At 38.4% G+C, this 26,766-nt stretch overlaps 2 protein-coding genes across 3 annotated transcripts in view; one reads left to right on the forward strand and one right to left on the reverse strand.

The window, feature by feature from the left end:
• The window catches only part of slc66a2 (solute carrier family 66 member 2), a 39,462-nt gene extending 15,661 nt beyond the window's left edge, over positions 1–23,801 (reverse strand). Inside the window, exons 1-5 of one of the 2 annotated variants that reach the window (XM_066715860.1) lie at positions 23,561–23,801; positions 22,606–23,117; positions 20,825–20,958; positions 16,193–16,243; positions 1,862–2,078 (exon numbers count right to left, since the gene is read on the reverse strand). In XM_066715860.1, coding sequence (XP_066571957.1) covers positions 1,862–2,078; positions 16,193–16,243; positions 20,825–20,958; positions 22,606–22,808 — 605 coding nt within the window. In that variant the 5' untranslated portion in view covers positions 22,809–23,117; positions 23,561–23,801. The remainder of the gene's footprint in view (positions 1–1,861; positions 2,079–16,192; positions 16,244–20,824; positions 20,959–22,605; positions 23,118–23,560) is intronic. The other variant, XM_066715861.1, reaches the window with a different exon arrangement.
• Positions 23,802–24,218: 417 nt separating this feature from the next.
• Positions 24,219–26,636, forward strand: hsbp1l1 (heat shock factor binding protein 1 like 1). The gene is made up of 4 exons (XM_066715863.1): positions 24,219–24,854; positions 25,278–25,344; positions 25,840–25,934; positions 26,303–26,636. The coding sequence occupies exons 1-4, from the start codon at positions 24,810–24,812 to the stop codon at positions 26,309–26,311; spliced, it is 216 nt and encodes a 71-aa protein (XP_066571960.1). The 5' UTR covers positions 24,219–24,809; the 3' UTR covers positions 26,312–26,636.
• Positions 26,637–26,766: the final 130 nt, after the last annotated feature.

Below are 26,766 nucleotides of genomic sequence, written 5' to 3' on the forward strand. Positions count from 1 at the left end.
AGTGGTACCCGGTGGGGTCTTCTGCTGTTGTAGCCCATCCACCTCAAGGTTGTACGTGTTGTGGCTTCACAAATGCTTTGCTGCATACCTCGGTTGTAACAAGTGGTTATTTCAGTCAAAGTTGCTCTTCTATCAGCTTGAATCAGTCGGCCCATTCTCCTCTGAGCTCTAGCATCAACAAGGCATTTTCGCCCACAGGACTGCCGCATACTGGATGTTTTTCCCTTTTCACACCATTCCTTGTAAACCCTAGAAATGGTTGTGCGTGAAAATCCCAGTAACTGAGCAGATTGTGAAATACTCAGACCGGCCCATCTGGCACCAACAACCATGCCACGCTCAAAATTGCTTAAATCACCTTTCTTTCCCATTCAGACATTCAGTTTGGAGTTCAGGAGATTGTCTTGACCAGGACCACACCCCTAAATGCATTGAAGCAACTGCCATGTGATTGGTTGGTAGATAATTGCATTAATGAGAAATTGAACAGGTGTTCCTAATAATCCTTTAGGTGAGTGTACAATAGGAGGCTGCAACCTGGATGGGGATGGATTGCACTGTGGGTCCCCTTGCCAGGGAGTGTCTTCTTACTCTTACATGAAAAATCAATCACTGAAACTTGCAAATACAGTCCTTGAGCTTCGCTATGTCACCATTAGGCTCCACTGTCTTTGCAGCAAGCTCTGTCCCTTTTTGGCTCACACTGCCTCAGTCGATTCTCGGAGCTCTGGCATTCTGCACAGAGAAAGCCCAGAGAGGAGAGGAGCTTGACTGATCCAAAGTGTTTCCATTGGATCAACACTTCGGAAAATATTTTCCTGCACCTGTCCATGTTTGGAACACAGTGTTACTGGCCATGAACAAGGCCCAGTTGTTATTACTGGTTGTCAGTGTTGACAGGAAAGATAAATTGGAGACCAGAAGGGAGCTAACAACTTAATTAAGTGCATCGTATTATCCATAAGCCACTGTAAACCTCAACTGTAACTTGTCCAGGAACTGAGAAACAAATGGCAATAAGACTTTTAAAAGCATTGCTGTACAGTACAGAAATACTGCACCACTGTTACAGTGTCTCATTTTCACTCAGTAGAGTTCAGTTACTATGTGCTAAACTTTAAGGAACTGGAAAGACCAACACTGGCCATGAGACAATTTTATTATTCAAAGACGGCACTGGAAATGAAACCAAATCTGCAGAAGGAAAACTAAAAGCAGAGGTAAAACTCAGATGCTGAAAGGAGCGTCTAGAATACAGACTTGAATAGTATGTTTTTATAAACTCTTCTTAGATTTAAAGACAATTGCACTTGTTTTTTCTGCCATAACAGCACCATTCAACCCGCCAACTTTCCTGGATGCTTTAATATACCCATCAAGTTCTTTTAGAGGGATACTGGCATTTTAAAAAAGAAAGAAAGCTAAATGATATAAACTCCTTGTGTATAAACTATTTTCACACACTGTGAACAGATTTTTCAGCACCTTCTTCCAACTCCTAAACTCAAGTAAACTAAAGTAACAGATGGTACATGTCTCATTATGTTTATATTCTTTGGCCAACTGCATAGGGATGAGCAGGAAATGAATGCAATGCATTGGCTTCACTGGAGTCACTTTATAGCTCTATACCTGATATGTCAAGTTGACAAACCTGCAGGTGTTGGTTTAAAGCAGGGATGACCAAATCCTATCCCATGGGGCCACTGAACAACCCTTTTCCTTATCTAGTCACACTTCACATCCTTCCCAGATGGTAATCTAGAAATAATTGAAAATAACCTACAAAAGCCTGCCAGATTGCAGTTCTTAAAGCGGTGATTTGGCCAGGTCTAGCTTAGTGATTGGCTAGTTGTCATACCTCATGCCCTCAGTGGATTTGTTTTGGTAGTTGCGGTAGAGCTGTGGAGTCCCCAACATGGCTTCAGTGAACACTGCCAGGAAGCCCAGCGTCTCCACGAACAGAATGGAGTCCAGGAAGAGGTAGGTTATATACGCTGCTACAGCAGTGAAGGCCAGCACACATTGCAGGTAATCTACAAACCTGCTCCACAGCCAGAAGTAGTTCCAGTCGAAATCTGAAAGGGAACCAAAAGAAACAGAGGGTGTGTCAATCAAAATATCACCCTGGGTTGAAGTGATCGTGTGCTCTTCTAATATAGCACGCCTAATCAAATCAGGTTTGTAATAATGCAGTCGAGCCAAACGCTCATTTCAAAAAGACAGACTACCGACTGCTCTAGTATTTCAAGTGTGTTGATATTCAAAAGAAGAGCGTAGAGATGACACACAAAATAAAGACAACACATCCTAATTAATGTGCTGAAGATGTAAATTAACGCATTAGAACTACTGTATATCACAACATGTTGCTTTCATACACCCAGTCAATCATAACAGCTGCAGTTCCATCATCATCACAGTTTAATTTTTCTTTAACCCAGTGTTTCCAAGAAGAATTTGACACGTTCAAAGCCTTACAGATCTCTGGAAGACATTATTGAAGACAATAATTCACAGTGAAGGATTAATTATCATTCATCAAAAATATGGGAAATTAATACAAATTACATTTACACTGATGTCCTCGCCATTGATTCAGACATAAGAAAAAACATCTTGCAGACCATGTATCACCTTTGCTTGCTCAAATCACAAGGTGAGCAAAATCAGAAAGAATGAGAAAATGGAAACATTTTAAGTGTGTGCAAAAGGCCACTAGTTTAGCAATTGGTTACAACTAACAGTAATTTACTAACAGTCATGTAAACTTCAGTCTAAACAAAATTGCATCAGCCAATTTCCCCTGCTTTACAGAGGATGTTACTGTTGTCACAATGATACCTAAAGGCTGTATGGGCATTTCAGCTATTCCAGATCTAAACGTTTACACAAGAGTTAGATAAAGGCAGAAGTGTCACTAAAAAAAGCTGACATTTCTCAGATACTTTCCTGAGCTTCTCCATCATTCTGGGTGTCAGTACAACACCTCCACCATTACAAACCCTTTTTCTACAACCTGTAAACAAGCACCAGGGATAATGAGATCGTATCCCCCCGTTGTTTGACATCTGGTTCTACTGGATTAAAGTTGTATTCTGCACTTTTATCAAAAGTGCACAACAACAGCATATAAAATGTACTCCAGATTTCTCCTTAAAGCTCCCTGGTGATATGATTATACAACTCTATAGTTTATTGAGAGGCAAGATGCAAGTTGCTTATTCAGAGAATCAAGTTCACTACATTGAAGTACACACAAAATCTAACATGATTTTTTTTTAATACAGAAGCGACTCTGTAAGGAAGACATTACAATATTGAGGTCTGTAGATATTTCCCTTGACAAATGTAGATTTACTCTAATGCACGAAAATGCCACAAATGTTGCATCTGTGAACATATTAAATATTTAAGTTGCATCTTTTCGTTCTACATGATTAGCTTAGAGAAAATAAAACAAAATAAACTGATCTCAAAAGTACTGTGCATGTCAAATTACAATGTTTGCTCCATGCTTTAATCGATATGTAGAAGTAGTAATGTTGAATAAAACAATTTCAGGCATTTCCCATGTGTTTAACGGATATACACATAGGCAAATAAAACAGGGCTGGTAACACAGGCAATTTTAATAAGTAACAGTCTCATTTGATTTCAAGAATAAAACCTATTAGGACTGAAAATGGTAACTAATTTAGCCTTAAGTTTATTTAAATTTGTTAAGCAGCTGCACAAATAAAACCAATCTTACAAAAAGCTAACAGGAAATCCAACACACACACCAAAATTGAAAATCCCCTGAAAATCATAGAAACTAAAGGTCTCCGTATTGTAGCTGTTTTCTCCGCAACATACAGCGTTATCATAACAGCTGCTCTCTGACAAGGTTAACTGTGGTGCAAATTATTAAAAGAAAGCAGATGATGTTAATGTCAAGGAAAGTCATTTTAATGTACTTGCTCTTTAGGCACAGCCTTAGCCTAGATAAAACTTGATTTGTTCAGACCTTTTTGAATTTTTAACGTAGTTACATATAAATCAGTTTCCTTCAACTACACCAAGGACAGAAACGCTGAGGAAATAATTTAGCCCTGTTAATGCAGTACCTTACATCTGCCTCATACTGATAACAGCACGCCTCGGGACTGATGTTATAGTACGAAATGGTCTATACAAAGAGGAGGATGAATTTAAGAACAGGTTTATATAGAAAAACGTAGTTCCTTTTGTAATTTCCTCTTACACTTCAACATACTGGGGAGAAGCCAAATTATGTTTAAATGATGAATAATGTCTAAGTAGGCTTTTCCACTACAGCAGTCTCACACAAGTGTATCACTGTTACATAAGCCGATTGAGTGTATTCATATACTTATCATATATTCCTCTATATGGACCTGAGGACGGCCAGCACCTCATCACAGACTTCACAAGTGTCAAGAACCACCAATAATAGCAGCTTACCATTACAGTCTCCTCAAATGCCAATAAAACAAACTATCTGCACAGTTTTAGGTAATTAAACTCTTGTAAATGTAATTCAACCCCATGTAATACACTCACACATAAACACACTGCAGAAAGAATCTCTTAAAGACACTGCTTTTACAGAATTGACAGAAACCATGGCATGAGTGGCTGCATACTTTTTACCCTGGGGCTTGAGCTGTGAAGAGGGCTGAGCCGCTGTTCTCTTATCTGCTCACTCCGGTGGATGCGAGAGCGCTACCACACACTGATCCGGGCGCAGAATACTAGCTGTGTAGGAATGTGTTGGCTCGGAATTCAAAATGATTTCCCTTTGAGGTTTACGTTATTAAAATTCAATATAAATAAAGGATTTTTTGGCATAGCATGATTTAACAGGTGTAGGCAGTGATGTAAAAAGTAGTTATTTCGTCTTTTTTTGTGGCTGCTTTTTTTCCTTCTGCTCCCACTTCCATTATTTAACCAAATGAACATCACATGTGCTTAGAACAGCTTTATGGACACAACAGTGATCTAATGGGATGAGAATCTGACACAAGTTTTACCTTGGAGAAGAATATCCCATGCTACAATGGCCTATTTTTAACTGGTGGTTGATGATGTCCATGTCTGACAGAAAAGCTCCTGAGTGAGAATGTAGTTTGGGACTGAAACAGGGTAAATCTCATTTACATATCACTTTGAAGGATTTAATTTCTGTTTTAATGCAAATTCACTTTCATGGAGAAACTAAGAAATTAACCATTATCTCATCAGCTACATTTTGGCATTAATAAATCATTTAACGATGCAATTATTTTCAACAATTTGGGGATCCTTACAAGCAAACAAAGGTATTTAAAATTGTGTTGATACTTTTAGAAGGAACCCTTTAAGTTTTTTTTTTTTTTTTCTCCTACATAACAAGTCCAGAACAATGTGAACTGACAGCAGTGGGATTCCTGGGGAGACACTCGGAATGATAGGAAGATCCCTTATTTGGCTTGACCAAAATGTCGATGTTAAAAATAGAACAAACATTGAGATTAACCCATTACCCTCCCTCTTGCAGGGCTGCAAAGGATCACATTTATCAAGGATGTTTAAGTCATTAGCAATCTGCACCATAGATTGTACAAAATGAACAGAAGAAAATCCCAATGGGACCAAATTAGTGCCAAATTGAAGGTCTCTTGAGAAGCACTAAGCATAGCTCTAAGTAAATGTATGAAAGTAGTCTTTTAGTTTCTCTGTGTTACTTAAATAAATAGGGCAAGCAACAAGGGAGCATTCACTATCTTTCTCTTTCAGCTCAGGACGCCGCTCAGCCGATTCGGAAGCTGATTTGGTGATTTAGCACCGGATGCTGAAGTTTGAAAAGCTCAGCATGGGGACTTCATATTCACACGGGTAGCATAAGCATTTCTACAAGCCATGAATAATCCAGAATCAGTACAGATAATGGTTAACTATGCTTTTTAAATTATTATTCTACCATTTGCTTTGTCTTGTTGCTCTCCACATGTGGTACATGGTACAGAAAAATGCCACTCATCTCCACAGTGGCTGTTTCAGGGTCAGACAAGCCACAGAAGATTCACAAGATGCATGAGACGGTCTTATTCCAATTTACAAAGAGCACAAGAGGGAAAGAAAAGTCCAGTTACTTCTGTTCCAACAATACATACATTGTACTCTATTATTACAATTCTATCACTGGAGTTTCTTCTTTTCCTTTACAATTAGTTAGTCATGTAACTTTAAGGTTAGCCTGATTTTCTTAATCTCAGGAATCATCACTACTGTCCCATGCCGTCAACAATTCTTTCAGCTCAGATTGAATGTGTTAAAAGACAGTTAGATATTAATTAAAAGGTCATTATCTGAACTCCCTTTCTCATTTTAAAATAAGTTAAATGAGGGAACGCCAACTGAATAAAGCCATTTGCCGCCGTAAATAAGAAAACAAAAATAGAAATAGCTAACCATAATAGTATTTTTCTACGGTACTAAAATGTAACATGGTCTACAGGGAGACAGTGGAAAACTTAGAACTGCAGTGATAATTAAATGATTTTTCTACATTTAAACATTTAACAGGCGTTTCTTTTTGGCCAAATCCTCTAAACAGGAGGCTCTGGCTAGCCACTGTTCTGAAAAGACAAAGAACTGCACAGCATTTGTGTAGCTCCTCCAAGGTGTCAAAACACAAGTCATGTGGTGCCAACTTGCTTCACCCACCCAGCATCATTTGGTGGATTGAATCTCTTGATTTTATCACAAGGCAAGCAGACAAGCTTAGCTGAATGCTTTCTGAGAGATTACCATCTTTGTACACAAAATGCTCAGAGCAAGCCAAAAAAAAACAAATACTACATTTAAGAAAGTCAGCTCTTTAAAGGGATTAAAGCAAGAACAGACTGTGCTTAAAGCTTTGCGATGCCTCTAAAGAGGAATTCTTAAAGTTTCCCCAGGCAGCAAAGACAAATCCTTAAACAGGTACAACAGCAGACTGCGGTAAAACCTACTGAACATATTAGATACTCTACGAATTCCTGACACCACAATAAACCATTTGTAATCTTTTACCTCAAGCATAGCACAAGCCCATTTGTATGGCTCCTTACCTCAAGATGGGTATAGAGAAATTAGGAGATTGTTTTCAACTCTTCACACCTGAACCTTTTAAGGACCTAGAATACTTGTAATGGTCACTACAGCTCAGAAATGTCAGGTAATTTTAAACCAACAGTAACTGAATACTTGGAAGCAAACAGTTTCCAAATGAAAGTGATCCTGTTTAATATCTTTTTTTTTTTTTTTTAAAGACACCTTTATACCCTGGAAAGCCCTAAGAAGAGAAGTGGGGGGGGGGAGTTAACATTACTCAATACTCTTATTATTACAAAGTACTACAATTTGATACTCCAATAACCCAGCCAAACACATTTTATTACCATTAATCTCCATTTGACCCGACTGTGCAATGTAATTAGTAAGATTATTAGTAAGAAAATAAAAAGGTTCTAAAGAGACAAAACAGACAGTTGGTTCAGCTAGCTCTTTGGCTTGCATGATAATAACTAATTTCAAGATCTAAAAAGAGTGCAACACAATGGGTGGGGGAAGGGTGGGAGTGACCAAGGATGCCAAATGCTAATGGGAAAAGAAATATGATCTGAGAATATTATATTATAAGTGCAGGTTATGGATGACAACCATGGAATTTATCTAGCTTTTCTGTGATTGAATTAAGATTTCAAATTGCCTTTAATCTGTGTAAAACTAAACACACTTCTCAAGCATTCGGCACTGATCCAGACTGGACGGAGGAAGTGACTGTGCTTGTAGCTTGACAGCCAAAGAGAGTGGAGTCCTTGTCTATTTTGTGACACACTGTCAGCTGTCAATCAGAATCTTGTTGCAAACAGGTACCGAATCCAGCTGGTCTGAGGAAAATGTACAAACTGTGATGGACCCTCTATCGGTGATATAAACACAGCATTAAAACATGAACCCATTGTTAATTAGGTCTATTAAAGAGCTGGAAACATTAGCAGGGCCTGAGCATTGAGGTGTGAAAGTCCAGAAAACACAGCAGCCCTCAGGACCAGGGTTACACTTCACCCATTTACAGGATGTATTTGTCATTACAAACTCTGAAATATCAAGTACCTGTCTGTTCAATATACCAATCAAGCAAAATAAACAAAATGTGCTTCAATTAAAAGTAAAAGGTCTACAGAGTAAAGCCTAGGCTGGGATTTGTGTTGTGTTTCCTGCAAATCAGGAGCAAACATGCTGACAAAGCAGATAAACTGCCTGTGTGGCCTTTTTACCCCACAGAACAACAGAACAACAGCTCCCAGTTAAGCCTCAAAGAGCCAATAGATTAGTCAGAGAAACGGTGAAGACCCCTTTCCTCATCACACATACACACACACAAAGCCTCTTCTGTGAAAGTCAATGCAACGCACTATTCCCATAATGAGCTACTCATGTGTAGCGCCAGAATGATGTGGTAATTTGTCCTCTCCCGTCATGGCCACTACACCACTCATACTCCATGGAGTTCTCTGATGAATGAGCCTCCCAAATGAACACATGGCATGGCCTCCTCCCCTAAGAGTGCCTCTAATGAACAGGCAATGCTCAACACCTTGGTTGAGCAGAATTGTTTTTTAAAAACAGAGAACTGGTTCTTAAAATTCATCTTGACATGGCAGGGTGCAAATAGGTCAGAGGTAAGCTACCACCCAATATGAATGACTTTTACACGTAAATCTGCATTGCACATTCCTTAATATACCTTGCAAAAATTAAAATAAAGTTTCACTCATTAAGGGAATCACATTCCTCTTTGAATCCTCAAGAAACCTTTATCCTGACAACTAATAAATCACAAGCCCAATCTTTAGAGCATTGATTTCCAAGGGGAATTCTAGCACCAAGGCCATATCAGGATTGCACCGTGAATTGGCGTGTCTTGTGTTTCTCAGGCAGTCGAGGCCAGTGCAGTGCAGGCAGGCAAAATAATTACATAAGAGTATTACACAAAGGGATAGGATATTCATAAATGATTTATTCGCTAAAGAGCAAAAGAGAAGAGAAGACAAAACATGGAGAACTGGCTTGGTACATCTGGACTGGGGAACGGACTTGTGCGAGGAGTTGTAAAAATGCCAGACTTGTTGGCAACTTGCTTGTAACGAAGAGCAGGTCGGGCTGCAGCACACTCAGAACATGTACATCAATACTTCTGTTCACTTATAACCAGAGTCTGGGTGAAGGAGGTTAAAGCGTAGATGCAAAACATAGACAGGTCTCGTATTTAGTCTGTTGGTTCTATATAGGAGACCAAGCTCCATCAGAGAAGCATGGCTAAAAATAATACTCCAGTATTCAGCCAATACACGTTTCCAAGAACAGTTGAATTCGTACAATCATGGAGAGTTACAGTCTTATAGGGCTCTTTAAATCAACAGTAACTGAATACAGTTTCCAAATGAAAGTGATCCTGTTACAAAAAAAAAAAGCTGAAAACAGAAATGTGTAACAACCGCTTTTCCCAGGGAGATATTGTACAGCTGGATGTTGTCTTTGGTAAATCTGCTCAAGCACATTTCTGCTCAGCAGTCCTACGGCAAAGCAGTTTCAAAATTAGATTAAGATGTAATCAGGACAGCCTCATAATGGTTTCCCATACAAAATAACATCACAATACCCTTCTACGAGACTGATTAGCAGAGCACGGTTAGCAAATACTTTTTTCTTTTTACAAAAAGAATAAAAGCAAGGTGTAATCTGTCATGTGTGAAATGACATGTTTTGAATACAAAGAGTCGAATGGGAGGTTGATGTAGGTATGGTTCTACCGATCATTATACAGAGAATACAGCATACATTTCCTGCACTAGAAATACTCTTATTAAACAAAGGAAATGCTTTCTTTGTTTCCAGCTTTAGAGTATGCAGTGTGTGACTTGTATTTAGTTTTTTGTTGTTTTTTTACACACTTCCAAATATAATTGAGCTCAACAAGTGTAACAACAGCAATTTTGCAGTCAAGTCTCGGAGGTGCAGGAAGTAGGTGGCAGCAGTCAATCATGCCGCTGCTTTTAGATTTCAAAGCTTGGAGTGGCCTTAAAACAAAGAACAAGACAGTCTATTCTTTCGGGATTAGGGGTTGTGAAGTAGCAGCTTTGCACCTGAAATACTATAATAAACGGACAATTCATGCCCAATTTTGTCCTTGAGAAAAGGGAAATCAACAAGTGGGATTGGATCATTGCTTGGATGGATGGTTCTTGTAATTCAAAATCAAAGTAAATACGGATGTCCGTGTCAGTTATGTAATAAAGGAAATGAACAGTAGGAAAGGGACTCCAGACAGGGAGCTATTTGACTACAGAGGCAAGGATTTAGGACAGTGGTTCCCTGCCCTGACCCTGGGGTATTCAATGTCCTGCTAATTTTTATTCCAATGGAGATCTCAATAACTTAATTTAGCTGATAATGTGCTTTACAGAAGGCTGGATGAATTTCAATTAATCTCCAAGACTTTCAAATGATTAATAAACTCTAATCTTGGAAATTTGTAGTTCAATTAAGTCACTGAGATCTTGATTAGAAAAAAAAAAACTAGCAGCACTGATTGAGGGAGACAACAGATGTGCACATTTGGCTTAGCACAATCCTTAACATCTAAACCGACTGGAGAATACTATTTTAGGGGAGCAATGAAGTGTTATGACCCACTACTCAGATTCAGTATTTAATGAACAACGGGTAGAGCACTCATCTGTACTAGCAGTTCTCTACATGACATTTTGATGTGCATACCAGTACAATTGTACAAGCACAACTGTCAAAAACAGGGTAGACTGAACATGCCCAGTGAGAGATAAAACAGGACCTGGATAGAAATGGATAGTAAAAAGGAAACTAATGTCGACTTTGTTTTCTGTAGATATTTAAAGCAAATTCCGGGATTAACGGCAAATGGTTAAGAAAGGCAAAGAAGATGCTTCTAGAATATTACCAAATCAGCCTGCTTTCTAGGGCAATATAAACCAGCACTCCAGAAAAAAGCAATAGTGAGCAGATGCAACTCAAAACAGAAGCATTGCTAGAGCCAAAGCTGGCCCAATTACAGAACAGATTTTAGACAGCAACAGCTCACAAACAGGATACTAATAATCTGCATTCAGCCAACCCTAGGCAGCACTGCTATACTATCAGAGATGCCAAAGGAAAATGCACCTAAATACACAACATTCAAGCTCACCGTTCCCCTAGAATATAGGTTGACTGTTGACTTGCGCATTGACCTTGTGGGCCAAAATCCAGCAACTTTTATAGTGTTCTAATTCATCACCTGCACTGGATTTAAGAAAGGGTTTTAACTGTTGTTTTATTTTCAGTAATTAGTACAATTAATGACTTAAGAGCTCAGGTGGCTCAAAAATCAGAAGGCCCTTAGGGACAAGACACTGCTCTGTACATTAGAAAAAAACTATTTACCCAAAAGTAAACAGAATGTGGCTAGTTCAAAACCCCTACCTCAACAGTAATCAAATTACAGCTGCTCTTCATTATTATTTAATCTGTGACCAAGCCAAAGCACGAACAAGCACACATCAGTGAAATCAAAAGCATCCGAGTGGAGATCTCACCATTAAGTCAAACAATGCAAGGCAGAACCTCTTACTCTAGATCACATGACATATCAACCTGAAAAAGAAACCACCCTTAACAACATACTATTGTAAAATGTTTAGCTGTTGCTGGAACACACAAAACACGTTTTGGAGGATGGAGACGCATACTAATGTATGACATATGACTACAACTGCCTGTAATTAACTCAAGCCCATTTGGAAAAATTATGTTACAGAAAATACTGATCAACAGCGACTCTTCATAGCAGGGATTGTCCCTTAGGCACTTGGGGTAGTTTTCTGAAACCAGTATATCAGAAAGTGATGCACATTAGCATTAATACAGGCCAGTCCGTCAATCAGTTAGTGGCCCTTAATTGATTAATTGGGCATCTGAATGACTGCCTGGGGGCTATTCCAATTCACTCATAAGGAAGAGGCAGATTCTGTGGTATCGGATGACAATATAGCTGAAATCCGGGTCATCCTAAAAGGGTTTAATTAAGTGTAATCATGGGGGAACTGGGAAAGACAAGATTCATAGTGGCTCTGTGGTTTCACAGATCTACAACAGTAAAATACTATAGAGCACAGGTTTCAAAGGGAAAAAAGTCGGTTTAAACACTAGAGATTAAGGGAAGGTGTCACAGACTCAAGTTTGCATTAATCATGGACAACCCAACTCTAATGCTATCAAGGTCTATGAAACCAGACATAAGTGTGTTTAAACCTTATGAAAATGACACTAGAGTCAAAAAAAGATGTATATTTCCAGTAACTATTTTCCATTTGAGCACTGTTCCTTTTATGGCTATATCCCAACGTTTGGCTGTACATGATTTATGAAGATCAGCTCTCCTTCAGTTTGATCAATAATTCACGCAGCATATCTTTGGAGTAACGGGAGCAAGACTTGGGTAATATCCCCTCTGAAACGTTTCGCTTAAGGATTGCCTCTTTTCCGGGAATCAAGGAACATGTTCACATTTATTGGATTAGACAGGTTTAATTACCCAGGTAATCAGTAGCAAAATTTACAGTCATTACAGGAATGAAGACCTGGACTGTCAGTATGGAAATTCTGTCTGCCTATATAAAAAAAAAAAACAGAAAACATCTTGCAATCCAGTGGGGCCAACCTTATCTTCATTGCATACTTTGAAGATGTACTTAAGCCCAACAGAACGTGAAAAGCAGCCTTCCACAATATTACAGACCTTTAAAACTCACATTAAACTTAATAACAAAGATAAACAGTGAAGGGAGCCCAGATCTTCGCCAAAGCTAAATCTCAAATCTCACATTTTCTCCAAGCAGAGGGGCAACATCTGTAGAAGACGCACAGTTGACGTTAAAGTACCCACACTATCTGACAATCCTCTTATTGGAGCTAATGTGTTTTTTCATGGTTTAAAGCTGTAACTAAGCACAGCTGGTATTAATCACAGAGAAAGGCAAGACCCAAATACAAAAACAATCTGCTAGTGACACCCTGAGAGCTATGTGGTGTACTGCAAGTCAGACACTTCAATATATGCTGTTGATAGCAGACTTATCAGTTTGATGACTATACATACACATATCTGACTGTGTTCAAAGTTTTCTCTATCACACAAAGTAATTATCATTCAAAAAATGTTCAAATCAATTTTTAAATAGAAAAATAAATTTAAACATGTTAAAACAGTGGTTCAGTCCTGGTCCTGGGGCCCCAATGTCCTGCTACATTGTGGTATTTCAGCTCCTTTATTGAACTAATAATTGGCCTAATCAGAGCATATTAAGAATTTTAAACCACTGGAGGAGTCAGGTTCCATAAATGTATATTAGGTACCCAAATTCTACAACTTTTAGTAATTTACATTTACAAAAGTCAAATAAAGCAAATTCGTTTTATTAAGGTTTTAGTTCATTTAAGGTGGATTAAAAAACAGCAGGACACTGATTCCCCAGGACCAGGATTGAGAATCACTGTGTTAACAGCATATATAAAAAGATATTAATAAGGAAGTTAGCTTACATCTCATCAGATAGATTTCTCAAAACCGGAAATTAAAAAGGGGACAGCTTTAATAGGTGCTGGGAAACAGGAAAGTGAAATCAGCAGCAAACATACAACATTTTTAAACTATTTTGACCCATTTTTGTAAGATTATTTCAAATCACATCCATCAAATATGACTCCGCTCAAATTTGAAGATTCATAGATATCTTGTCTCTTGACACTAATCTTTGGTGTAGTTTGATAATACATTTCACTGTAAAACTTAAATATACAATAGGCATATAAAACAATTAAAGTTCAAATAATTTTAAATATAGATCAAATATCTTATAAATGAATAATAAATCAAACTTGAATAGCTTATATATATATATATGTGTGTGTGTGTGTGTGTGTGTGTGTATGAATGGAGAGTATGTGCAATCAATTTAATGTGAGCATCCACCATACATTCTGTTAAATAATCCATTACTTTAACCACTCACTTGTTTTAAAACAACAGCGACCTCAGGTGGTTGAAAATGAGAACTCCTTAAATCCTATATTGATCCATTTCAACAGGAGACCTATGAAAATACTACTGAGCAAAAAGAAGGAACATTCTTTTCAATCACCAATTCAACTTTGACTAATCTGAAAATAAGAAGATCTCATGTAAGTATGATTTAAACTGAAGAAGAGCAAACTATACACTTAAAGCTTTAAGCGGACACATTGAAGCTACGACAACCCAGGACCTTTTTAGCATTGCAATGAACAAGAGAGGAGTAACTATGCAACATAAGGCTGCCTTTAAGTCTTGAGACTCAAAATACCCAGCTGGCGTTTGCTGCGGCATAATTTAAAACTGTCTTTTTTGAGTGGTACAGATCAGCAAAACACAAGAAATTTCCTCTATACACTGTACTCATTACCTGCAGAATGCCCAGACGCAGAAACACATGCATTATTCAAAATCTTGCTGTAACAGTGTTATTGCTGAAAGCTAGCAATGAAAAAACAACAAGAGAGGTTTTAAAAACAAGAGGCTTTTGAGACAAGTTTTTACTTAATTATCTTTAAACATCATGTCTTCATTCTGGAACAGGAATTTATACACATAGAGCTGTCCGCTACTGAAGACGTTAGAAAATCCACAAAGCAAAAAGACAAGAGCGATGAAAGTGAAGTGTAATGCCTTCCATATACAGGAAATAAAAATGTCCATATTTTCTCAAGCTCAGGAGGGTATTTAAAAATAATGTAAAATATTGCTCTTTACAACAGTCCCTAGATCCAAAACAGACAAATAAAACAAGATAATCCTAGTTTAACAAATCACTATTAAAAATAAATCTTTAGAAGGGGCATTTGAGGGAAAGAAATGTATGCTTTGTGATATAATACTGAATATCTAGTAAGCATTTATAATTAGTTTAAATTTAGGACAAAATAAGACTCTCTCTTGGTACAGTATACTGTCAGGAAATTTAATTTGTTTTTGCCGTTTGTATTTTTGGGATAGGAAGTCATTCAAGAATAGATCACAAATTAGACATTTTGTTATAACTGACAGAACAATCTACCGGAATGTCTGCAAAATAATTTAGGCTATTTTAAATATTGCTCTGGTTATCTTACACAATACATTGTCCACACTAACGTTATTTCCCCGCCAAGCACACCGCATAGAGGAGAAATTCATTCAACTTCACAACCAATCTCCCTCTTCAGTGATGATATAATATTACATTCCAATCACTGACGAGGATTTTTCTCCTCCTCTCAACACGGGAAATCGGCTATACATTTAATACATTTAGTTTCCCCATCATTTTTACACCCACTTTTGGTATGCACAATTTCATAACTTTACAGCAATCCAAAAGTGTAATAAGGAAAGATAATGTATAGATAAAGAAAAAGCTCTGCAATTTAAGCTCTATTTTTTACACAAACCTTAAAGCAGCAGCAGTAGAAAAGTCTATTGAGGAAATAATGACTAAAGCAGAAGCAAGACCGTTAATGAAATATGAAACCTGTAATCCACACGGGATTTGTATACACTTTTCTGAATTCTGAGGGACTGCGTCACCGTAATGAGCTCACATACACAATGAACCCCGTTATAAATGCAGAGGACTCGGAAGAGACAGCAACCAACAGTTCACAGACGCTCCATTGCTAATTGTTTCACCAATACTATTTACCTGGTACAGAATTTGGGAAATTAGCTGGAAGAAGCTCCATGTTACCCTGCCTTTTGCAGCAATATTTTCAGAGGACGCCAACACATTAATTTGAATACACCAACCACACACATTCTTAGTACTCCATGCAGTGTCATGGGTTAGTGCATTGATTTAGACAAAAGGAAGGTAGAAATCTTTGAGTGATTACAAAGATTTCATTGGTGAAATAAAAAAGCAAAAAAATAAAGAAACAAATCTATATAATGTATTAAATCATTAGCACAACTCGGAAGCATGCAGTGATTGTTAAGACGAGAGGTTGTGAATGATGACAGGTAAACAGGGTTGTGTGTCAAACAGGGGATGACATTCAAGGCAGTACATACCCAGAAAGACCTTCTTAGGAACTTTGATTTCTTCATCCTTACTGTCTGTTGCTACCGACAAAAAGCAAAAGAAGAAAGAAGAAGAGAAAGAGAAAAAAGCTTGGTTTCTTTGTGTATAGTGATCCACAAGGCCCACAAAAAAGTGTTTCATACGTGGTTAAAAATTAGAAGAAAGAACAAAAGCCCACCAAAACAACTGCAGCTCACATTCAACATGTGCTAATGTAAAAGCAGCTTATAGCAAGATAATGGTTTTCCATCGACCAAAGAAAGGACAAAGTAAAAATATGTAAACATACTGGTATGAAAAAAAGATTGTACACCTTACAGTCATGGTTGTAAACTACAGGTGCTGAGAAGAATTTTCAAGAACAGGAAACATACTGTAAAGAAAGAGTTACTTCAGACAGGAGGGTCTGAAAATTTTACTATCCCACTACAACCTATGTCAGCTTGTATCATGTTCTTTGATTCAAAAATGAAAATACTGACCTTGCATGTAAGTTATTCATAGGACTACTCCTTTCCAAGATAAAATACAGTACTTTCAAAGATGTTGTTGTTTTAAGACTATTATTTAAAAGTAACCAATGCAACCATTTGACCACTTAAACTGCAATTTGTTACTGATAGTTAAGTACATGCTGCTGAAAGTTAAGTGCATGATCAAAATGGTTTCTAACTTACATTTTCAGTAGTTAGAAACCATTTTGTTCATGTAAGTTTTGAAAATATGACGATAATAAGGGGAAATCATGTAAATTGTGTAATATAATGCAATAGAGAGTACCAGTCTGACTGAACACAGAGAGGCAAGGCAGTTTTAGGATCAACAATCTAATTAGGAAAAAACAAACTGCTTGGATTAGACAAATACATTCCCCACACCACACCACAGTCGGCCAATAACACAATTGACAGGAATCAAGTTGGATTCGTAATCAATGTATGTGCTTCTAAAATAAAATTTTAAAATAATAAAACAAATAAAAAAGAGCAAGACCCAAGCTGTTGAGTAACCTATATATTGTTACTTCTGTATACAATCAAATATTTTAATAGGGATAGCTTTTTGAAAGCATATTTCCTACAGTTGGAATTTGAAAGAAATCCATAGGAAGTGGAAATAGTAAAAAGTTACATAAGTTCAAAGCAACCAATTGAAACATTGTAAAATGCCTGATACTATATATGTGGTGATTCAGGCATAGACTTCCCACACAGCATGGAAATGAAAACGGTCCCCAGAAAAGGGCAGCAATCTGTCAATTTGTGTTTTTCTGAAATGCCATCTGATACTGCATTCACAGAACAGGCCATCTTGTGGCTGATAAAGCAAAAGAGAAGCCTTTATAAGGATGAAAAAAATATTTTTTTGCTGCACTTCATTTGGCTAAAGTAATATAAAGCACTGTAGCAGAAGTACAAACAGATGTATATAGAAAAAATAAGTATTTTGTTCCAAAAACAATTAAGACAACGTCTGGATATATGGGTGGTATCATTTTAAGGGGAATGAAAATGTACATAATTTACAAGTTTGGCACCAAACAGAAAAACAGGTTGTCTCACTTGTTTTAGATCAGTCCGAGTCATTTTTCTTTTGTCACCAGGGTTAATGCAGTACATGCCGGATAAAAGTTGGGTATAATACAGTTAAACGTCAGCAATGGAGTGAAAGGGCAGAAAGTAGGTCACATAACGCAAATCTGTCACATCCATGATGAAAACTCCACTCCCGCCAATAAGACTGGCTTTGCCCAGCTCCTGTCCTGATTATCCTTTGTGGACCATGTGACAGTCAGGTCTTTGCCAAATATTCTACTTGCATTTCATGTTTTTAAAGCATTCTGACAATCCTTAACACCTTTTGTGCTACTAATGAAACAACAAAAGGACCACCACTAACTCCACAATAAGGGTGACCAATTAGAGCTGAAATCTCTCTTAATACCGAAGTACATTCATCTGTTAAATTCTGTGTCATTAAAGAGAAAATGAGAGGGCTCTGAAAAATAGGATATTGCATCTCTATTTTTGTGATTTCAGCAGTTGAGGCAATGTGTCTGTAATTTTGGCTTTCATTGTTCATATGCTGACAGGTTGTTTTTAATGTAGGAGTTGTAACTATAATGAAAATCACATTCAAGATGTCTCCCTGTATTTTTACAGAGAAAGAGAGAATGTTTCCTCAAGACTGCGGTGTTGAACGGTCACAACTGCTAGAGAAACTACTTTCTCTGGCCAGCGCAATGCAATGAAAGCTTTTATCCTGAACACGTGTGAGAACAAGTTTAGAGAGAAAGCAACCACAAGAGATTTGAACAGTGGAAGCAATATATGTCATGCTACATAAAACTCAATTTGTTAAAACCACACACTAAAAAGGTAACTTTCAGCAAGTCTGAAATCAAAAGCTAAATCTGCAATCTGAAGAGGAGATTTGGAGGATTTACAAAACAAGTCACCTGGTTTACAGGAAATCAAATGACGAAGCCAAGCAGTTGAACAATGTTTCAGTTTTCAGACAGATTCTCTTGAAGCAGATCTCCAGGGTGTTACCATAAAGCACACAGTTCCCAAAAAAAGTAATCTGACACTTCAATGAGAATTATTATCTTTTCTTATTGGAACCAGAAAATAAGATATGTCCCTGACACCACACTATCATTTAATGTTCTGCTTCTTTCATTGCACCAGTTAATAGCCTTATGAAAAAGAAGGAAAGTTAAGTATCCTACAAGTACTAGGTATTCATCCACCAATTAAAGCTTTTTTTTTTTTTAGGCCTGTTGCTCCATTGGCGCTGCACTGCAAGGAGAGCAACAACTAGCAAATACTGCGCCTTGTCCCAGCAACTCAGAAACCATGTCAGCATCACCCCAGGATATCAGTGTCAATGGGAGGAAGATACTATATTAGAACTGGCAATATGAGGCTTGTGAGGCTAACCTTGCAATCTGGGCAGAATTTGTTTGGCAGGTGTGAAAAAATGCTGTCAAGTAAGAATGCTTTAAAAAAAAAGACGTTAATAGATTATATTTATCAATTAACTAAATGCAAAGCGAGTGAACAGAAGAAAAACCTACATCAAATCCATATTTGGTGAGACCACCCTTTGCCTTCAAAACAGCATCAGTTCTTCTAGGTACACTTAAATGTAGGGCCAATCAGATGCCTCCCTGATGGTATTGCATGATGGATAAGTATCTGCCTGTACTTCTCAGCACTGAGGAGACCATTCATTCTGACCACATCCCCAACTCCATTTGCAGAAATGCAGCCCCAAACTTGCAAGGAACCTCCACCATGCTTCACTGTTGCTTGTAGACACTCATTCGTGTACCGTTCTCCAGCCCTTCGGTGAACAAACTGCCTTCTGCTACAGACAAATATTTCAAATGTTGACTCATCAGTCCAGAGAACCTGCTGCCATTTTTCTGCACTCCAGTTCCTGTGTTTTCATGCATAGTTGAGTTGCTTGGCCTTGTTTCCATGTTGAAGGTATGGCTTTTTGGCCACAAGTCTTCCATGAAGGCCACTTCTGACCAGACTTCTCCGGACAGTAGATGGGTGTACCAGGGTCCCACTGTTTTCTGCCAATTCTGAGCTGATGGCACTGCTGGACATCTTCCCATTGTGAAGGGAAGTAACATGATGCGTCTCATCTGCTGCAGTAAGTTTCCTTGGCCAACTTTACAGAATTTTGTCACACCTGACTAAAACTTTTGCACAGTACTGTATGCTTGTTCAACAAATGAGTAGCTTTATGTATGCTTTGTATTTATTTTACTATAAGATAAGCCCTTGGGTTTTTTTTATGCAAATACAACAGCAAGGTAAATATATGTAATCCTAACAAAAGTTTGATTCTGTACAGCAGTTTATCAATGACACTTGGTGATTTAACAGTGATAGACATCACAATGCATCAGTTGCAGAAAAGTTATTTTAGAGCATATCTGATGACAGTTCACTGCTAATCCACATATAGAATTACATTTTGCAAACCTTCGAGATTCCAATAGTGTAATATTGTATATTTTAAACATTATCAATAAATAAACATGATCAATGATTTGCCTAAAGTTGTCCAATAGAGACGTCAGTTTGGTTTGGCAAAGTTAACTTCAGTTAAAAGTTATGACTCCATTGATAAGTAGCAGGGCACTTTTCAACTTAAGTCACTGAGAGTTTATTTCCTTGTGCTAGTTTCGACAGATCATGAAGAGATTCTAAACACACCCTTTTCAGCTCCGGTTTGAAATGCAGTTCAAACACCTTTCGTTTCTTTAGTTTTCAAAGAGTCATAGAACAATAAAGGAGGGGCAGCACCAACTCACTGGGTAGGTATGTGTGTTTGAATCCCCCAGTAAAACATTACTCTTAGAGAAATTGACGGATTTACAGAGACAACTTTATAGTGGAAAAGCATACAAAACATGGCAGCAGGAGGAGGTGCTGCTAACTGCATAAACGGTTTGCCGTGGGGAGGACAGTATCTGTGTATCTGTGTTTGGGTATAAAGGCAAGTTGTGTAAATCAGACCCTTATCTCACCACCTGTTCGCTCATGTAATCAAACCCAGTGTAATTATTGCTACAGGAGGTAATAAAAGCTACTGTCACTGACCGATGAAGGAGCGCCGCTTGGTGCTGAGTTCCGTGGCCACCCGGACATCCGTACAGACACTGAGCATTATCAGCATGGTCATGATCATGATGATGCTTTGCCACAACAGAGGGGTCTCAAAATACCTCCCAAACCTGGTGAATTCAAAAAAATGACAAAAAGCAATAATTAACAAAGGCTTCAAGCAATAAACTAAAAGTCTTTCAGGCTGTGTGGGATGCACAACAATGGAACTGGCTAGAGAATGCAAGAAATAGTTTCATTATACTTTACACTAACATAGTTTTCAAAAGGAGACAAAGAATAAATAATTTGAGCAATTTTAAGAGATAATGTTGTGGACCATCTTGACAGAAAAATAAATCTTTTTGTTGGCAAAACATTTTCAAGGTTTAAAACAAAGGAATACAATTCTGCTCATAACTTTGCAAGTGCCACTGTGTACTTTGGAAACCTGTTTTTTCACATTGTGGTTAAAAAAAAAAAAAAACCTATTCAAATGTCTGGTTAATAGTTAAGCTCGTTTAGATTAGATATACTGTGTGACTCTCAAAGGAACCATATTTTAGTATCTTAAATTGTAACTGACTTATCAATTAGTCCTAGGGATGAATCAGTGAGGCACACTGGTTGTTTACTGATTCAGAGAATAAAGAAAATATATATATATGATTATGACAGTAACCAAATTAATCCTGTATAGGGACAAATTAGCAGGGCAGACATGGAAACAAATGGCACTATTGAAGCAGTGTGTGGTGAAATGCCATTAGATTTTTTCCCCCCAATAATGTTTTCAACTACACAGAAATAAAGCAACTTTGCATTTCCCCAAAATACATTAAGCCACCTGCTACATGATGTCAGAATTCTTATGTTTTCCTAGTAACATTACTGAATTTAATCACATGAAAACATCTTATCCTGGTTTTGTCTACTACATGGTAAACATCAGAATGTGTCAGAGTGCAAAAACATGGGTTTAAAAACAACCTCTGAGTTATATAATTGGATACATGTGACAGACATCTTCTATAAATGGCCTTTATTTTTTTATTTTTTTACTTACAAAGAAACATCATGGGATTTCTGTTAAGTGAATTGAATTCAGTAGAGCATATTTGTGTAAGTCACTACAAAAAGGAAGACATCAATACCTCTTGTTCAGTACATTAGGCACACAAAGAGAGGTTTTACCACTATCTTGAATAAAAAGAGGCTATAACAGTCAATTATAGTGGAAACTGAAATCCACATCTGAATGTATCTGATCTGGATCTGCAAATGTCAATAAACTAAAAACAGTACCAATTGCAAGTGTACAATGAATGGTAAGTGCAGTTTATAAGCACTGATTAAATCCAAGTTAAACTAAATTGAAGCATTGGAGTAGTTTTATGTGCGTGTGTGTTTGGGTGGGTGGGGGCACTGTGGACAAGAATCACACAATAAAGCCAGTGGCCCAGAAGAGACATTCATTAAGGCTATAAGACTGTGAAATATGCTGTCCAATTTGATTTACTCCGCCCCATTAAACCATCTATAGGAAATACTTATTGAGATGTTAATAACTCTAGCGGGTTTGCACTTTTATATGGGCGAACCACTGCTTCTACTAAAGTAGTACCCACTTGTGTGTAACTCTACAGTGTATAATGAGGATATGAAACAGCACACATGACACATGCCAATTGTTTTATAGAAGACTGCAGAGCCTATTTGTTTGAAGCCATGCCACGATGATTCAACTCAAAATGAACACAGAAAACAATGCAACTGACCTGAAGAGTATCCTGAGGATGTTAGCCACCAGTAGGACCAGGCACACATAGGTGGAAAATCCCTCCGCGTTTTGGGTCCGTCGGATGTCCCGGTACTGCGGGATGTAGGGCACCACCCCTCCGAAAATCATGGCACCAGCAGCCACCCAAGAAACGAGCTGGTTGAGCACATAGACGAGCTGGTCGAAGACCTCATCTTCCATCTTGAATATGCGTGAGTGAACAGTTCGCACAATCTAACCAGGTTATTATATATATATATATATAAAAAAGTTTAAAAGTTTGCCTTCAGTTGATCCTTAATTTACCACTGATGCATCAGCAACTTGGCATGGCGATGCTCCCTCGGTCATCGGATGGCAGGACGAATGAATAAACGAGTGGGAGAGCGAACAGAAAGCTGACCCACGCAGGCTGGAGGTGCTCGGGGTGTCTTCAGAGCCGCCGGGCTGGCGTGACGTCACCGAAACCAGGACACCGCACCACTGCCACGCAACCCGCACAGCTGCATTCTTGACATGTAAAGAGCGCACAGTGAGGCCAGGGCAACCTGCGCGGAGCACCCATTATACCCAGCAGCACACCCGCAGGATCGTGTGGAAGGGAAGGGATAACACTTGAAACTAGAGCTCATTCTTTGCCAGCTAACGTCAGGAGTCCATCCCAAAGCCAGGTCAATTAGCCAGACAGTGATCAAATGCCACACCGTAACATGCATTTCAATAAGCAGATGCAAGAAGCAGGAATGAAGCTTTCATCCAACATAATCAAATGACTTCGCTGGCATGATTCATTGAAAGCTGCGTTAAGGACGGAAGCCTGAGTGATAGCCATGCTTTGTGTTTACATGCGCACACACCGTCCTGGAGCAGGTTGTGTCCATCTCCTGGGACTTCTACATTGGGACTCGGTTTGTGTGATTTATTTGGGTGGGGGGGGGTCGCATTTCGCTTACCTCATCGCAGTCACACAGACTCCTCGGCGGTATCAGCACAATGATGCGGTCGCTTCCGTTTTTATGTCCATCCCAGCATCGTCATGAAACGGTATCCGCTTTGTGGAGGTGTCCCGGTGTCGGCTGCTGCATCTCCCTCTGGTTTGCAGACTCTGGTGGGGGGGGGAAGTTACTTACCCAGGGAAGTGGTGGTCGCCAGCCCTAGCCGCCCCCTCGCCCCGCCGCCCCACAGAGCCCAGGGACGCTTCCCAGTTATGCGCTCGTGACGTCACGACCAGGGTTTGACAACACAGGCCGACGCGCTTCTGCCGCCGGGTCCTAAATTGTGTTGAGTTCATGTCACGACGTGGCCATACGTGCCACAAACTCTGACAATATACAGTTAAACGCTCAAACTAAACAAGGAAAGAAAACGCCTTAGTTAACAGTTTGTATTTGTATAATGTTTTGTCTAATAATACAAATCTAATCACTAGTTAAACTTTAAAGCCACTTGGAAACTCAATCGCAAACACAATCCTTATGCACTATGCTAGACCATTCCACAGCACTGGGTTAATGTATTAATGTAAGTAAATGATCAATTATTGTTATTATTATTATTATTATTATTATTATTATTATGAATAATGATAATGATAATACACTTCCAATCCCAAGAGAGGGTTAAATGTGGGAACACAGAAGTGCCTGAAGGAAGGAAGCGCGTCAGTTACCTGTTTAACCCGATCAGCCTGGGACAGGGCGGCCAGTGCTATTGAAACATCGGACAAAACTTTATATCTTCAACTTATTCATGAACACTTATGCTTGGTTTGTGTTCATTGAATTTCCGAGATTAGAAATCGAAATGTTTTGGCAGACACAAGTTGTTTTGTAGGTATGTGTGAACTTTTAACTGCGTATGTGACATTGGATCCACCGATGATCCAAAATAATAATTACATAACCCATTCGATTTGATACTTGACGTTTCACCATGTTTTTTGGTTATGCATTTCGATATAATTTGACACAAAAAGCATAAGCATAATATATGTATTTACTGATAGTGTACATGTGCGACCGATGGAAGAGGACTCACACTAGCTGTTTCTGCGTGAGAACAGTCAGGGTCAGTAGCGCAGCTCTGCGCAGATCTGCAGCTGCGTTGTTGCCAGGCTCTTGTTAGGACGCTTGCTGTGACAAGCCGTCCGTTTCTGTGGCCGACAGTGGCAAGCAGACCTCTGATCAAGAGAGAGACAGCACCATGGCAGAAAGCAACCCCAAAACAACGCAGGACCTATCAGATTATGTAAGTTCGGTCTTTTCTTCCCTTCCCAAATACAGACATTTTACAACAGAAGAAAACGTCAGTACAGGGAATTCCTAACTAAAAGCTACTGGAGGGCACTGCTGAATCATGGGATCACTTAGTTCTGTTTGAACCAGAGGTGTCTTGTACAAATGTTTGCTTTTCCCTATAATTCAACAATTAGCCTATCAATCTAACACTGTTTGTTCAGGTACTTTCGTCAATTGAACCTACAACCTACAAGTGACCATTCTTCCTTGAAGTGAAATATTGGGCAAGGTGCCTAATACATTATGTTTTTACTACATTATATTATCAATACATCTACTTTTTGTTGCAGTAACAGTATTTGCTTGAATTAGTGTTACTGTAATTTACACTCAGCATCTTCCACTTATGATTTATAATGTTTTATTTCTGCAGATGGAAACAATGATGCAGAACCTACAAAGCAAGTTTCAAGCTATGTCTGACCAGATTGTCTCAAGAAATATCCTTTCTCTTCCATAAAGCATGGTCAAACAGCCTATCCATGTTGGGCCAATGATAAGGCAGCAAAGGGTCAGCAGTTTATCCATTGCCCTCATTATTCTATCGGCATTCCACTCAGATATAGTTCAGAAAATGTGGAGTACAAAGGCACTGGCCCACATAAGGGAACGGTGGTAGTGTTTATTTCGATAGAGAGGCTAGAACACATCCAGCCAGCTGGAGCGGTTTACTGTACCACATGAACAGTTTAATCAAGTAAATACAGGTTTCGAAGATTTCCATGTTCCTCTTCCCTTTTTCTGACACCTTCTTTACACACACATCATTGTGCCTTGTATGTGACATCACACAGGCTCCATAATTTGTGTGTTGATGCCAAGGTAGAGACTGGGCAGGGTAAATTATAGAGGTTAAAACAGTCACCGTCCAAATTGCTGTTCACAGTGTACAATTAGGAACACTGACACCAAGTTGATTTCTTTAACGCTTTAACTGGATGAAATGGGAAACCGCATCAATGCTCTGGAAAAAAATGTGGCAGACCTAATGACGCAGGCAGGAATGGAGGAGCCACAGGCAGATATCAAAGTAAGGAATGTAGGAAGAGGATTGAGACCCAGGACAGAAGTGATTAAATTATGTTTAGAAATTAATCAAAAATGCCCAGAACCATGCCAATTAGCTTTGTTAAACAAAACACATGTTCATACCTTAAACAGCAGGTGTTTGAATGTGTTTTCTCCAATATAGAAATAAACAATGGCAATTTATTTTTGAAATGTCAGTGTCAGATTGGACACATCACATTTGTTTTCAGTATAGCCCCAAAAATACAAATAACTGTACAATAGCTTTGTACAATATCATTTATAGCTTTCTCATGGAAACAGCAAGAAAATATGGCATGAAACATCCATACAAATCCTCTTATTAAAAGCATTCTTTTATTTCCGCAGTACAACTAGAGAACGATGATGTTGTGCACAGTGCAGTGACAGGCTGTGGTGAACAGAAGGACACAATGCTGCAACACTCAGGAAAACTCACCCACAGACAGCGCAAGGATTAGTCCTCTTCTACTCCATCAACAGAGGTGCTCAGAAGAGGATGCTTCCAGTAGTCCTTCTGGACATTTCAACAGTGTTCTCAAACTTTTCCACATTCATCATTATAACAAAAAGGTGGTTTAAACTTAGTTTAGAATTATAACACATGATTGCAGACTTACTGTGAACTCAAATCTTATGTTATATTGTTCAAACTCAAAATAATAAAAATGTATTAAAAGCGTTTTGGTTTTTATAATTTTTTTTAACTGACAATAGTCTAGTCAGCACTAAAAAGCCAGTGTTTCTAACAATGGTCATATTACCCTGAACTATTATTAATAAAGACCTACAGAGCTATATTCGATGTACTT

This window comes from Amia ocellicauda, chromosome 10 (assembly GCF_036373705.1).
Source record: "Amia ocellicauda isolate fAmiCal2 chromosome 10, fAmiCal2.hap1, whole genome shotgun sequence".
In the NCBI taxonomy this organism is placed as follows: Eukaryota; Metazoa; Chordata; class Actinopteri; order Amiiformes; family Amiidae; genus Amia; species Amia ocellicauda.